The sequence below is a fragment of the Elaeis guineensis genome, chromosome 7 (genome assembly GCF_000442705.2).
Source record: "Elaeis guineensis isolate ETL-2024a chromosome 7, EG11, whole genome shotgun sequence".
Classification (NCBI taxonomy): domain Eukaryota; kingdom Viridiplantae; phylum Streptophyta; class Magnoliopsida; order Arecales; family Arecaceae; genus Elaeis; species Elaeis guineensis.
In genome coordinates, this window is record NC_025999.2 from 105,109,374 (window position 1) to 105,124,948 (window position 15,575).

At 40.8% G+C, this 15,575-nt stretch overlaps 2 protein-coding genes across 6 annotated transcripts in view; one reads left to right on the forward strand and one right to left on the reverse strand.

Moving 5' to 3' along the window:
• The first annotated feature begins 806 nt into the window (after nt 1-806).
• Nucleotides 807-14,114, forward strand: LOC105047818 (uncharacterized). Of its 5 annotated transcripts, none has more exons than XM_073260633.1 (7): nt 807-1,063; nt 1,165-1,218; nt 1,398-1,541; nt 2,429-2,687; nt 3,413-3,503; nt 13,413-13,599; nt 13,691-14,114. In XM_073260633.1, exons 1-7 carry the CDS (start codon nt 1,004-1,006, stop codon nt 13,742-13,744), a joined length of 849 nt encoding a protein of 282 aa, XP_073116734.1. In that variant the 5' UTR covers nt 807-1,003; the 3' UTR covers nt 13,745-14,114. The 5 variants fall into 5 exon arrangements, with proteins under 5 accessions (XP_073116734.1, XP_073116736.1, XP_073116739.1 ...); XM_073260638.1 differs by having other exon boundaries at nt 813-1,063; nt 2,434-2,687; nt 13,533-13,599; XM_073260634.1 differs by having other exon boundaries at nt 815-1,063; nt 13,533-13,599.
• Nucleotides 2,773-15,575, reverse strand: part of LOC105047817 (CBL-interacting protein kinase 8-like) — a 41,608-nt gene continuing 28,805 nt past the window's right edge. Inside the window, exon 3 of the mRNA XM_073260640.1 lies at nt 2,773-2,793. Within this exon, the coding sequence (XP_073116741.1) occupies nt 2,788-2,793 (6 nt within the window). The 3' untranslated portion in view covers nt 2,773-2,787. The remainder of the gene's footprint in view (nt 2,794-15,575) is intronic.

Genomic DNA, 15,575 nt, shown 5'->3' on the forward strand with positions numbered 1-15,575 from the left:
AAGCGATTTTTGAGAAAAATCAAGATTCCAGAAGTCCACATAAAAAAAAGTAAAAAAAAATATAAATTTTATATAGTGATATAATGTTTCAATCTAAAACATCATATAAGAGAAATACTTGTACATGATTAAAAATGAGATTGCATATACTGTGGATGACACAACATCTGTGTACATTAGAGCATGCTCTGAAATTTCTTAAAGTCAATCAAACGAATTGGAATTCAAGAAGTCCTCTTGCTTTTATACCTCATGGTATAGTAAACATAAACCACTGAGTCTAGTAAGAAACTAGAAGAAGTAATCGAGATGTCTTTCATTTAAATTATCAGGAATCCATCCAATCTTTCCTCCTTAGATTGTTATAGATGTTACAACAATCAGAATATAAGAATTGAAGAGTTTAAAAAATTTTTAATTTTGAAAATTTTTAGTTTGGAAATCGGATGGAGAAGATCGAAGAATTTGAAAAATTTTAGTCCAAGCCTAAATCTTTATTTGGGTGAGTCACTCTAATTAGATTCGGATCCTATGTTTGGATTCATATCGGATTGGATCGGATCATGTATCTTAAGATCCAAATTAATCCAAAAATCTCTACGGATCGAGTCAGTTTCAAATTCAGAAAATCTAAATCCAATCTAAAAAAAAAGAACAGATCTAATTTTTGAATCTGATCTGACTCTATAAATTTTTTAAATAAATTTAAATTAAATTTAATCAGATTAGATCGGAATGGATCATGATCCAATCCGACCTATTTGCAGCCTTATCCAATACGCATCGACGCAGCTTGGCGGAGGAGATACGGGCGGGAACGTGACCCTCCGGAGCGTGGTAGGCAAGCAGGAATGGGATCACGGAAGTCTTTTTGACCCTGGGGAGAGAGAGAGCGCGCGCCCGCCAACCGAGACGGCACCGACATCGATCAGGGGAGGTAACCGGCGTTGGTGGTGTACGTGATTCGGACGTTTCTTTCCCATATTTGCATTTCCTACTGCTGATGAAATTCGATTGGAGGCAAAGGCGGGTCAAGGAACAAAAACCAGCTTCCTGGGCCAACGTAATCACCTGAGCCCCATCAATCCATCGCATTATCGTCATTTTCTTCTTTAAATTTCTGTTCAATAAATAAATAAATACTGACTTAAGAAAAACGTACAGGAACCAGAAGCGGAGAGAGTGGGCGAGCGATCGGTTCAGGTGGAAGGAAGGAAGGTGGGAGCAATTCTCCTCTATTTATTTTGTTTGTCGCGTTTCTTTCTTTCGATTTGAGATTTTTTTTCTTTTTTTTGAAAAAAAATAAAGCTGTGGAGTTGGGGATCATCCCCATCTCGCCGACATCTTCCCCCTTGCCCTAAATCTAGGTCTAAATCCTCTCCTGGATCCAATCGCAGGACCATCCGATCTTCCCCGGCCGGACCTGGAATGGTGGTCAGGGATCCGGCGGTGGTCGTGGACGGTGGGTCTCGGTCCGGATGCTAGATGCTTCTCAGCAGATCTGTCTCTTCTTGGATCTCTCAGCTTCTCGCCTGCATGGGGTAAGTAGCATCGTCTCATCTTCTCTCTTATCCGATCTCTTCGGAGTTCTTCCTTTCTTTTCTTCCATTTTTACTTACTTTCCCCGCATCTCCACTTTCTTGGCTTCGAAGCCAAGGCCAGAAAAACTTTAAAAGAAAAGAAAAGAAAGTTGGTGCTTTTGTGGAAACCATCTAAGGTAGAATTTGGTCTACCTTTTTAAGACGACTATGATGTGCTGATAGGGAGGAGGACCTGGTCTGGGACGAAGCGTTCGGGGTGGGTACTTACAGAGAGTCTCAGGGCAAGATGGATCTCTATTCTCAGTCTAAGATGGATCGATAGGTTCTTCATTACAAATATTTCAGGGTTAGCGATGAAATTTGAGGAAAGAATGAAAATCTCTATTAAATGTGTATCAGGACGCATTCACAGAGGGCTATGAAAAGTTGCATCATGCATCTTTAAATATGCATACATAGGTATACATAAATACACGTATATGCACACTGGAGTCCCTCATTGATAATCTGAGGTGTTGGATATCATATATTATCTCTTCATTCCTTACACATCAAAAATAAATGATTTGAAGATTCCTACCTTATGTATCGAGTGATCAAAAAACACACACACAGATTATATATATATATATATATAAAGGTCATTTGTTGTAGGAAAACTTACACCAGTTTTTGCTTAGTGCCTTAATTTGGATACCTCTGTTAATTGTAAAAGGATAGTCACGTCAAGGAAGATATTGAACAAAAAAATGTTTATTTTTGAAACCGAGACAGAAAATGTCTTTATGATGTTCTTTTATTTTCTGTTTATATATTTTATCAATATATGTTTTGTTTTTTTGCAACTGATTCTAATCATTTACTTGGTTAAACCTGATTTGTAACAGAGCAGAGGTTGTCTTGGATGCTGTGCTAAGCCCACTCCAATTATTGCAGTTGACGAACCATCAAAGGGTTTGAAAATCCAAGGCCGGACAATAAAAAAACCCAGCATGTCTGATGATTTTTGGAGTACGAGCACATATGAGATGGAAAACAGTGGTGTGCAGTCTCAAAGGAGCATCTCTTCAATAAGCATATCAGCACAGAACCTTGATCATCATGGAGCAGGAAGCACCAGCAACCCTTCTGAATTTATAAATCATGGTACGGGAAATTTAATCTTCAGATCTTGTATTACCATTTCTACATGGTGTAGCAATGGTACTTATTCATTGCCTACTCACTTTGCTCTGCACATCTTCTTCTATTCCTGAGGATGGAATGCATGTGAAGAATGATCAACAGAAAGGCTACTCATGTTCTCCTTTTAAAAGAAGAAAAATGAAAATTGGCAAAAGTTTTTCAGAGAGGATTTGGTGTTTGTCATTCATTCTAAATATTGTGTTGCTGGTATCTTGATGACCAACAAAAAATAAGATCGGCAAAAAACCAGTCCTTTTTACCTGAACCAGAAAGATTTTGATCTGTTGTCACTGAGAAACATGGCCATTCTCTTGAAAGTTCCTTGTAGTTTTAGTGTTTGCACAGCTGACCCTCCTTATTTTATAATCATTTTAAGCTGTCATTGAATATCTTTCCCTCATGATATTGAATTAAGTATTTGCACATTGGAGAGGGAAGCATCTAGGAATAAGTGAACTACATGAGACGTGTTACAGTTACATGTGAACTTCCATCTCTCGGAAATTCTAGGTTAATTTTGCCACCAAAGTTAATCTTGTTTGCTTAAACATCATGCAAGTGAATGGTATGATTTTTTTGTTATAAATGCTACTCAAGAAATGGAAAAGATATTATGTGCTTGTTGATCTTAAGGAAATAGATGTGCTTTTGCTTTTATGTTTAATATTTGAACATATATATTGCAGGTCTTCTTCTCTGGAATCAAACCAGACAGCAATGGATTGGAAATAAAAGGCATGAGACCCAGTTGCAACATGTTCGAGAACCCAGGTTGAGGTACATATGTAAATTTTTTGTACCATGCTAGTTGCATTTTATTACCTTTGAGCAGCCAAAATCATATTGTATTTATTGCTTAGCGGATTTAGAATACATATATTATGTGTGTAGAGCCAGATTAGAATAACGTCGATTGAATTTGGACTCAGATTTGGTCAGATCAAAACTTTACAATGGAGGTCCTATATCGATAATCCAAACTGTTGGACATGATCTACTATCTCAAAACTACTGGTACATCAAAAATCATATGATTTAGAGATCCCTTACCTATACATCAAGTAGTCAACAATTGGATGGTCTAAATAAAATTAAATTAGATGTATTTTTTGATCACTTGATGCATAGACTAGGAGCAAGGATCGTCGAATCAAAATCGATGGCCATACCGACTGGCGGTATGATTTGGTACGATTTTGTATCGGGCCGGACCGATAAAGCAAAGAAGGGGAGAGGGTGAAGAAAGAAGGAGAAGAAAGAGAGGAAGAGAGAGAAGGAGAGGGGCTCCGGTGGTTGCCGAAGGCCGTGCCAAGAGGCCTGAGGGTGGAGGCTGGAGGAGAGCCTCCGCCCTCATCTCATGTGAAACAAGGGTTCATCCCTGTTTCGGCTTTTTTTTTTTTGGATTTTACCGTGCGAAGTTGGCAAATCCGTTGTCGACTTCAGCTATTTTATCTTTTTGGTTTGCTGGCTTCAATCGAAATTATTTGAAAAAATAAAATAGGCGAAGTCAGCAACGGGTTTGCCGACTTCGTACGATAAAATTCAAAGAAAAAGCCAAAACAGAGGCAAACCTCTATTTCACACAGGACAAAGGCGGAGGCCCTCCTCCAACCTCAACCACCTTCTAGCCCCTCAATGCAGCCTCGAATAGTCTCCAACGGTCGTCGGAGGCCCTCACCTCCTCTCTTTCTCTCCTCCCTCTACTCTCTCTCTTCCTCTCTTTCTTCTCCCTTCTTCTGAGACGGTCGTGGTGTCGTTTTTCATGCTGGAACTAGTTTCGTGTTGGTATGGTTTGGCACGATTTGAACCGTTCGATTTGGGATGGATTTGGAAAATACTGGTCAGAAGTCTTCGAATCATATAATTTTTGGGGTATAAGCAGTTTTGAGGTAATAAATCACATTCAATGGCTTGGACCATTGATTTAGGATCCTTATTGTTGAGTTTTGACTTAACTAGATCGGAGTCCAAATCCGATCAACCTTATGTATGTATGTATGCATACGTATGTTTGTATATATATGGTTGTGGATATGGATATGGATATAGATATGGATGTTTGTATGTATGCATATGTGTTTGTGTATTAAATACTATGGATGTAGCACTGGGTTATTTTGGAAGTCAAATATGTTTGTTTTTGTTTTCTTTTTGTTTTTTTAGGGGGCCGGGGGTAGGCAAATTACTTTAAGAGGCCCTAATGATGTTATCGATAGAAATTTTGAGCCTTTTAGTTTTTATTTATTTTTGAAAATTGTTCTATTTTTCTAAGATGTAAAATTCAAGAACACAACTTTTGAGTAGAAAGATGCACTAAATTGTGTGAATGAGAATTTGATGGTACTAATCAAATTTTTAGCTATTAAATTCAAAAAAATGTCTTGGAGAGGTACCTATATTTTCTAGGAAAACCCCATGATTTCTATCAAAAGAACCTCAGGCATTTTCAAGATAGATTGTAAGAGGTATAGTGTGGGCCATGAGTGAGGGAGATAATCTCAATTAACAATCACCAAGATACCTCTAATACTTTAGTCTCTAGTCCTTTTTATTTTTTTGCTATGACGATTGTTCACACTGGTCTGATATGAATACATCCAAAAAAATCAAAAAGTGAAATATCTATCAATATCTCCAGGGTCAACTTACTACCACAATCCAATGACTCAGCCTTTCACTCTACGAACATGCGATCCATTATCCAGATCTCATAACTCTTTGCTAAGCACAGGAATGCTTGATCGAGAAAAGCAGGCAAAGAAGCAGCATAATACGAAATATGAAGGGGTTAGAGGTACGTGATGGTATTGGCGTTAAAGGATCATCCTTCATTTGTGGATTGTTCGTAAGTCGGACATGCTCTCTTGCCATGCTTTTCGCTCATTCATTTGAGTCGGACTCAATCAATGCCAACTTTTTGGATGATCGTTCGTTCTTCACTCTCTTGCTATTACTCGTAGGGAGCTCCATAAGCCTCTTATCCATTCTTGTTTGATCACGATGGGGGAGCAAGTCAAAATAGAAAAAATTACATTGGGTTTAGGGATAATCAAGTTTGAACTAACGATTTCCACCACGTCAAGGTGACACTCTACCATTGAGTTATATCCCTTTCCGGCCCATGTGTTCAAATAACCTAAAGTCTCGATAGTTAGCTTTAGGTCTTGCGGTCAAAAAACAATGTCGATGAACACATATAGGCGCACTATTACATGGTGGGATTGCAATTTTCTATGAATTTCCCATTTTCACTCAATGATGGAACTTCACTTTTTTTTTGACCATGCTTTCAATCAAAGATGGGTGATAGTTTCATTCTTGGTCCAAGGCTTGATTTTAGATAAGTGGCCTAGCAAAGCCAATAGTCCGATACGAAACCGACATACGAATCGAACAAGACCATCCAATCAGTTCACAAGACATTAACAGAATGCCCAATGAGAATAGAGGCAGCCCAATCTATCATTCTGTTCACCTCCCAATAGACATGCATGGCAACGAAGATAGTGCCTTCGCCAACCAACTCCTAAGCAGCAAGAGGGCTGGAAGATCCCTTGGCTCGCCTCCGAATCTAGCCAACCACGGTCGCTGACTTCCCCTTTAGTAGAATGGACTCTACCCCGAGCACCCGTTGAGCATATCTGGTGCCATCCTATGCTACTCTTAATTCCACCCTTGGAGTTAAGATGTCAAACATCAGACTCCCACCAATTGCAATAAATCTAGAGTCACTTTGCCACACCTACCTCCATCAAAAACACTAGAATTGAAATTGACCTTGAGGAAGCTCGGGGGTGGGGGCTCCTTAGAGATGAAGATCAGCTTGATTGCGACAGAAGCTGATGAGATCCCTAGATGTCCCAAGCTGTCAAAGACTTTCCACTAACATGTGATCTAATGATCTTCTCGGTCGGAGTTCAAACTCTCTCCAAAATAAACCACAACACATGGTTATTGCCCTCAAAGATCCAAGCATTCCTGGCCAACCAAATGTGATAAAGCATTATACGCCCCTAAAATAACACCCGACCTCGAAGGCGGTCTGCTAGAGCTGCTAAGCTGAGCTAGGAAAGAGTATCGATCAGGGTGTCTGAGTGCCCTTGGTCCCAAGTAGCATCGGCAACTCTCCAAACCCATTGAGCTCCATCACATTGAAATAGAGCGTGCTCCATGGACCCCTCAAGATCTCAAAACAAATAAATCGGGGGGGGGGGGATATTCATCTCCTGTCTACTTAAAACCCCCCTGATGGAAAGCCAAACCCAGGCCACCTTCCAGATGAAGAGGGTGACTCATGGATGCACTTCAGGCCTTCAAATCTACATCAGGTCCCTCATCTAAGTCGTCTCACCTCTAAAAAGCATGTAGAGGTCCCTCGTCCTCATCCTCAAGCTGCAAGTGGTTATCCAAACTCTCACATCATGAATGTTGTGCCTCGGGATTGCGAGCGTATGAACTCTTGCAGCCCACTGCTCCCTAAATAGCCAGGCCACCAAAGTGATATTCCATCTCTCCCTAAGCTATAGAAGATTAGCAACGTGCATCCCCAGTGCCATCTCCATGTCAACAAAGGTCGGCCACTGACTCAAGGGGCTATCAGATAACCAGGTATCAATCATGGCATCCACACTCCGACCATCCCCTATCAGCTACCTTGTATTCGCCATCACAATTGGGGCATGGGAGCAGATCTCCCTCCGAATGTAAGAGCTGCCCTAATCAACTTATCTGTCCACCTTAGAGGTCCATGTTGGCTTGCATGACTGTGCTCCGCAGGCTCTTGAGCTCCAGCAGATACCTCACTGCATGTCTGGCCATCAAAGCCTCCCTCACGAGTAGAGACTATATACCTAGCCCTCCATCCCGCATCAGCTAGGATACCACCTCCCAAGCAACCAACTGCACCTAATGCCGCTCACCATGCATCGCCCAGAGGAAACTTTGGAACAAATGCTCCATTTTCATGAGAGAGGTGTTTGAAACGATGGAGTTGGTCATGAGGTAAATTGGCATTGAACTCAGGATATAACATGCTAAAGTCAACCTGCCCATCATCGACAAGGATCTAGACTGCCTGCCTTTAAGATAATCTTGAATGCATTGCATTGCACTAGCACACTCAGCCCTTTGGAGCCTCTGACTAGTAATTGCCATCCCTAGATACTATCAAGCACCTTTGTGCTACTCCAAAATCTTGAGAAACTTCCTGATGGATTGCTTAAACTGTGGCTTAGTCTTTGAACTGAAGTAGACTACAGACTTAAGCAAGTTCACTTTCGAGCTTGATGCAGCATAGTAGTCCTCCAAGGCTCTGCTGAAAGTCATAGCATTTCTAATCGAGACCTTAGCCAACAAGAGGCAGTCATTTGTGAGGAGTAGGTGGGAGAGTGGTTGAGCTCCCGAAGTTGGAATGTAGGCATCAAGGTTCTGATGAACACAAGTAACCCATCACGCATGAGAGAGGTTATCAGTGCATAAAATAAAGAGGTAGGAGGATAAGAGACAATCTTGGTGAAGGCCAACTAAGGAGTAGAAGAAAGTAGTAGGCATGCCATTGATCAAAATGGAAAAGGATGGGGCTCGCATGTAGCTCAGAATCCACCTGATCCCCATTGCTTGGAAACCAAAGCTCTCCAATGTGTCCTGAAGGAATCTACAACAGACTCTATCATAGGCTTTCTCCATGTTTAGTTTGATGGCCGTGAGGCTTCGACGATATGGTGACCTCTAAAGATCATGCATGAAGTCCTAGGCAACCAGAACATTATCAGAGATGCTCCGACTACCAACAAATATCCCTTGCTCAGCACTGATCAGCCTGGAGAGCATCGACTTCAACCTTCTCACTAACATCTTTGGAATGACCTTATACAAGATGGTGCACAGACTGATCAATCTAAAGTGGCTAGGCTCGATGGCATCCCATCTCTACGGGATCAAGGTGATGATGGTCTTCTTCTACCCCTCTAGCATCGAGGCCAAACCAAAGAATATTTGGATAGCCTCCACCTTGTGGTGAATGATGACCTAGTACCTTCTAAAGAACATGGGGGGAATCCATCCGATCTAGACTCCTTGTCCTCAGACTCCAAAAAGCTTCCTGGACCTCTTGTGCTGTCACCCACATAATGAGGGAGGCATTCTCCCCATCTGAGACTATCATTTGGTAGGAGACGGAAGGAAGTTGCCCTTCCCTTGATACCTACAATCCATCTCGATTTGAAGAACTCCAAGATCTCTTGTTTGATCACATCCTTGCTATCACTCATCTGCCCAGAAGTGTCCCTTAATGATCGGATCAAGTTCCTCTAATGCCTTATGACTGTGGCGTGGCGAAAAAATCTCATGTTCCTGTCCCCTTTTTTGATCCACTGCATCCTTGACTTTTGCCACCAAAAAGTTTCTTGTTGCTGCAGCAGGACATGGTGCATAGACAGCATTCTTCGAAGATCAATCAACTTCCTCACCGAGAGGCCACCCCTTGGTCCTCCTATGTTTGGAGGTCGGCAATGGAAGCCTCCTCCAAGTGCTTGAAGATATTCCTTACTTCCGATTCCAGCTTCGAAACTTTCGCTTGGTGAGCTCCAACTTTCGAGCGACCCAATATATGGCATTCCCTCTTACAAGCACCCTCCAAGCTCCACTATCTGATGACTACGGTAAAAGAGCCATAGCTTCTCAAATCGGAAAGGATAGTGGTAGCCACACTAGCCTTCGTGCTTACTAGCATTGGATAGTGATCAAAAACAACCTAAGGGAGATGATGCACCTAGTATGAGGCGAACTGCTGAATCCAGCTGTCAGTGGCAATGGCCTATCCATCCTCTCCTAGACTCTGGCACCTCCAAGCTGGTTGTTGCACTAAGTGAATTTAGGTCCGGAGAAATCGAGATCAGTTAAATCATTCACCTCAATGAACTTTCAGAATTTTCTGATCTCAATCTTATGAGTAAAGGGTTTACTTCCCTCTTCTCGTCGAGCCCATCAATGCAATTGAAGTCCCCAATAATCATAGAGGGGATGCCTTGTCAACCAAGATAGAGATATTATTCCATAAGGCATGACTCTATCTTTAGTCCATGCTAGCATTCTCACCTGATAAAAGCTAAGGTAAATCATTAGCTTTAGAAATCACCATTGTAACCTATGGGGTATAATAGTGGAAAACATCAACATTGGCCCCTCCTAATCTCCACAAGGCAATAATCCCCCCAACATGATAACGAGACTCAATGGCGTGGAAAGCACAAGATGCTTGGAAACGCCATTGGATTCTAAGCAAACTCCTAACCAATGGCCGTATCTCAAAAAGCAAACATATGTCCAGGCTGTGGATCTGTAAAACTCCTAAAAGAAGAGTTGGAGTGTTTTCCATCCCCCTGCAATTCCAAAACAAGATTTTCATTCCTTCATAGCTAAGGGAGATGCATCCATGACCCCTTGGTCCATGCTCGATTGGCAACTCTCCCCCACCTTTGATAAGCACTCGGCTTGGGCTCCAACCAAATCAACTCTTGCTAGCTGAACCTCCTCCAAGGCTGCCTTGATGTGACGCACCATCACCATGTGGGCATTCCCCTCATCAGTGGTAAGAACCTGCGCCTGACCCATCGGTTCTCGACCACCAACCGTCCTCGTTGATCCTTGCACAACCATGAGATGATCGGTCCTCCCATCATCACTACGCACGGTTGGGAGCACTTTTGGGTCACCAGTCCCAACAGTAGCCAGCACCTAACGGAGGCACTTCACTGGCATCGAGCTAGCCACAACTGATTGGGCTTCATTGGAATTGGACGAGCCTCTAGATTTGCCTCCCAAACCTCCTATCGACTCCGAGCGATTGTGAGTATCGCGATGAGGAAGGTCTTTAAACACCCCAGTAGTAACAGGCTGCCTCATGGATCAGCTGGGCCCCAATGGCAGCCCATGATGCCACTGCTGGGCCCTCTGGTCTTGGGCTGGCAGGTGGGCTTTTGGGCCTTCTCATGTGGGATGGCCTAGAGCTCACATCCATCAGGGTAAGCTCTAGGCTGCTCACGTTTGAGCTAGTGCCGGTCCCATCTAGCTGCTGGCCCAGGCCCGACTCGCATAGCAGCTCAAATGAAGAGCCGAAAGCCGATTCGCTGTCTTCAATACACTGTCCCCCAGCAGCCATGTGTCACCCATCGAGCCCTACTTCATCGGAGATCGACGGTGGCCAACCTTTGATGGTTTTTGCCATCCATCTGAATCCGGAGGTTAGCCAAGGGAACTTGGTTGGTTCGGGGATGAACTCGGCCGGGACTGGGAGGAGCCCAGCCTTGACAATTCCGGGGCCGACTTGAATCCCTTCCTCATCCGCAGCACCATCTTCGGAGCCCTAGGTTGCCAGATCTTCACCGTCACCAACCACGGGCTGAAGACTGGTCGCTGTTCGACCCCTTCTTAATCTGATTCGGCCTCAGTCCCTTCCTTTGAGTTGCCTCCCACCTCCATGGCTAGTAAAGAGTCCAAGGAGGTACCATGCCTATTAAAGAGCTGTTATTGGAACCAGAAATCTCTTTGGTCATGGGATCTCAAAAATCCAAGATTAAAGGTGTGAAAGAGTCGTGACTGTTAAAAGGATCACTTTAAGTAGTGGAATTCCAGCAATGCAAGTTGCTTCATGCTATTTTATTTTGAAACTTTGGGGGGCACATTAAAGAAATTTTTATGGACTTAGGGGATTAGTCGTGTGCTGCATTAGAGAAATAATCGTGTGCTGAGGGGGCATGGCCCCCTTGGTGCCTATGTGGCTCTGCCCTAGGTCCAGAACTTTGAGGATAGATTGGGAGTTACATTGAGATGCGAGAGAGAGAGAGAGAGAGGAGGGGGGCCGGGGGGGGGGGGGGGTGTAGGGGGGGTGTAGGTGGAGTATGGGGATTCGATATGACCCCATATGATCGATCCACATGGGGGTGAAGAATAATTGCAGACTAGATTTGGTGGGGCCTGGTTGCAAACTCGATGGGACATACCCATTGGAGCTTTATGAATGTTGCTGTTGTTGTCTATGTTAGTAATGGAAGGATGGAACATTAAAGTTCAAGATGAAACCATTAATGTTCTGTCAATATAAAAAAATAATTGACCAGGGATCCGTTTTTTATTGTGCATATAGGTCCACCAAACAAATCAGTTCAAAACTGTTCCAAGCTATGTATGTTTTTAGATAATTATTAAATGACATATAAAAATTACATAGCGGTGTTGAACATGAATTTTAGCCACTCCTTGGTCATTATGTGTGGAAGATGTCTCTCTTTTTCGCACTCCACTATAGAACTTTTATGAGAGTTCTAGATATTGGACATTGAAGCTAGTGAAACACTTTTTTATTTTTTGGCTCTGGAAAGGTGAAATGACTTTTTTAGGCATCCTTTAGATTTAATTTATTTCAAAATGCTGTATATCCCATAATATTATCTGCTTTCTAGCAGAGTTTTGTTAAAAATACCTGGAACTGAAACACTATTTTTTATGGAGAAATTTTTTAGTTCTATGCCATCATAGTTTTCCTGAAATTTATTCTATCTCTGCAGCCAATATTGGATATGATATTTCATTATAATTTTAAAGTTATATTTTTATTATATGAAAAACAATTATCTTCTTGTTTTGCATTAAGAATAAAATTCATTGCTAGTGAACTTGTTGATATTGTTTTACTTTGTGTTTGGTTTGTTCGTTTCAATTTTGGACGAGTTATCAGTGAAGAGACATATGGATTTTACTTTGTTAATGGATTTGATTAAGATCTTTCATTGTCATTTATTTATGAAGATTTGGAGGCTATGCCAAATTAGTTGTACACTATATTTACCATGCTTCAGAAGACTATGATAGGTTTCATTGCAGTGTATCAACCACCTCACAGAACCTGTGTCTGGAAGAATCGCTTATCAATTCCTTACATATTATGTAAGAAAGTCAAAAGCCAGCAAAGTAGACTCAATCCACATATCACATATCTTCTTTTCAAGCCTTTTGACGTATAAGTATTCCTTCCATCCGCATGACATATTAACCTGTTCAGCAAATGCTGTTTCCAGGAAGTGACGCATTTTAATAAAAACTACTGTCAAAAAAGTTCCTTTCATTCTAGTTGAACATGAAAGCCAAAATGGCAATGGCTTTTATGCATTTATTGTTCACATATGGTCTGGGAAACAAGGCCTGCTCTGAGAGATTGAAGAAGCTCTTTTCTTGTTGGGTATCAGCTAGGCAACACCGTAGACAATATTTGCTATACCCAGAAATTGTAGTACTTGAATGAAGCATTCTGCGGAGCTCCTTTTTCTATTGTCATGATTGTAGATGATGCAAGTGTCATGGGTGCTTCCTGGATCTCCTTGCTAATAAATTGCAAATGCCAGAAACAGCAGAACTTCTAAGTTGATAAGTGTCACTTAATTAGAATTTTGACAACGAAAAAAGAGCCTACATCTCCAGTAGCATGTTGTATCAGATACTCTGTACCCTGTACTTTAATTGGGTAATATTATAGTGGTTGCCAAGTTTCCCTGGTTCAAAGTGCTCAACTTTAGACAATCTGGACCAGCTCCTTGATCCATGTCTAAGCAGCCTACGTCAGTAAAAGTGGCTGCATTTTGCCGATCCTATCTCATAAAGATCATTTCATCATTAGCTGTCCTCTTGAATCAGGATGGATCATAAGCTGCTAAAGATCACGTCTTTTCTCAAACTGGAAGAAAGAATATACTGCCAATTTCTTGCTCCCTTTCAGATTTTTTGTATCAAACTACTTAACATTTGTGGCTGCAGCTGGAATGCGACATATGATAGTTTGCTGGGGATCAATAAGCCATTTCCACAGCCCATCCCTCTATCTGTAAGACCTTGCGATGCATTAGGTTGTATGTCTGAAGACAGCATTTCTGGCATCTGATATTTTTTGCTTGTTACGAATTCTGTGGTGGCAGGAGATGGTAGATTTCCTTGTGGACATCTGGGAGCAGGAGGGACTGTATGATTAGGCGAAACAAGTTGCTATAGACGTTGTGTGGACTGTTAAGCAGATGGGGACTCCTATGGATGGTCTTCGATACTACTAAATGACGATGGGTATCCCTTCCACATCAACTGTTACATGTACGCTACCACTGATATCTTTAGTATATCGTCTCTCCTTTTTCCTTCCCTTGTGCTCCTCCTGCAGCAAGTTACCTCTTCAGCATCGTTGTAAGCCCCAAAACAGGCTTTGCACCGCATAGTCTTATTGTATGTTCACCGATTGGCAAGTTGTTAAACTGGTGGCATCACGTTCTGCTTAGCACAAAGCTATTTTGTGGCATGCTTGTACAAATTACCTTGCTGATGCTGAATCTATGATCCATTTTGCTGTCCCACCACAGCCTTCTGTGTCTGTTGTTGCCATGCCAAGTCTGAAGGGGTTTGCCTTCTGCTTGAAATTGTAATGCAGGTTTTTGAGAGGTTTCCAGTGTGCTTGACAATGATTTGGATTTTGAATCTTGAGATAACATACTCAGGCCGGAATAATTTTGGTTCACAACTAGGAGCATGTGTCAGACCTAAGAATACCATAGTACATGCCAGCATGGATAGCTTCAAATTCATATCAATCTTAAGGAACGTTGTTGATAGTTTTATTATTCTTCTAAATAATATCATTTTGATATGTATCCGTTGATATCATAACATTTTGACAGAAAATATGGGGGAACCGTTATTTTAGATCTTGTCATACAATGTGTTGGTCATAACAGACTCAGTATATTGAATTTTTTTATTTTAGATTTTTTGTGTACAACCCTCACCTATGTATCCTCCCAGAATTGATTTTTGCATTTATACTTTTATAAAATATTTATTTTGTATCTTGTGTGTGTGTGTACGTATGTACGTACATATTCTTATTAAAATATAGGTTTAAAATTGAAATGACTGAGATATCTTTAATGGATGCATATGAAAAAGAAACATTTGTGAGGGTGCTCATGCAAATAACAATTTGACGAAGATATTTATGCAATTTCATATATTTAGAAGAGAAGAATTTGATTTTATTTTTATCTATTTCAGTTTATTTTAACATTCAGTTTAGTCTAATGTCTGCTCCTTGATATTTTCTGTGAAAATTTAGTTCAAAAAAAAATAAAAATAGATTCAATAGTTGGATAATAGAGTCATTAAAGTTTTTTCATTAATTTTGAAGTTGTTTTACATTATTCTTCTTCATTTATAATTACTATTATATTTTATTTAATTGAAAACCAGCTTGTAATATTTATTATTATAAATGTATATATGAGGACATGGAAAGAAAATAAAATTTCTTGAAGGTGCATGTTATATTGTAATGATTAAGTTTCATTACTACTACCATACTTCTGGAAGAACATCAAGCATCCTCAAGCAAAATCAACATCAAAATCCTTCAGGCTCATCGGCAATCTATCCATATGATAGAAGGTAACTGCTTACATTGGATATCTTAAATCACTTTCCGTGGGAGTTTCGAATTTTTTGGAAGAAGGATTCATCTTGTCTTAGCAATTTTAAATCTACAACCTGTCTGTACATGAGAAGTTTCTAAATTTAAAAGATAAATGGTGCAAATCTCACACATTCAAAGCTGCATATAGCAAAATCTTTGACAATGTTTTCTTTTAAATAATTTATATAGCCGGATCAGACCAACTTTATATAAAAAATAACATAGTGAAGGAAGAACTTCTCAATAGGATTATAATTTTAACTATTTTTGAATATAAATAAATATAATTTTGCTAACGGCGATAGTTGCGCTATTATCTTTAGGGTATTCATGAAAAAGTAGTATTTTAT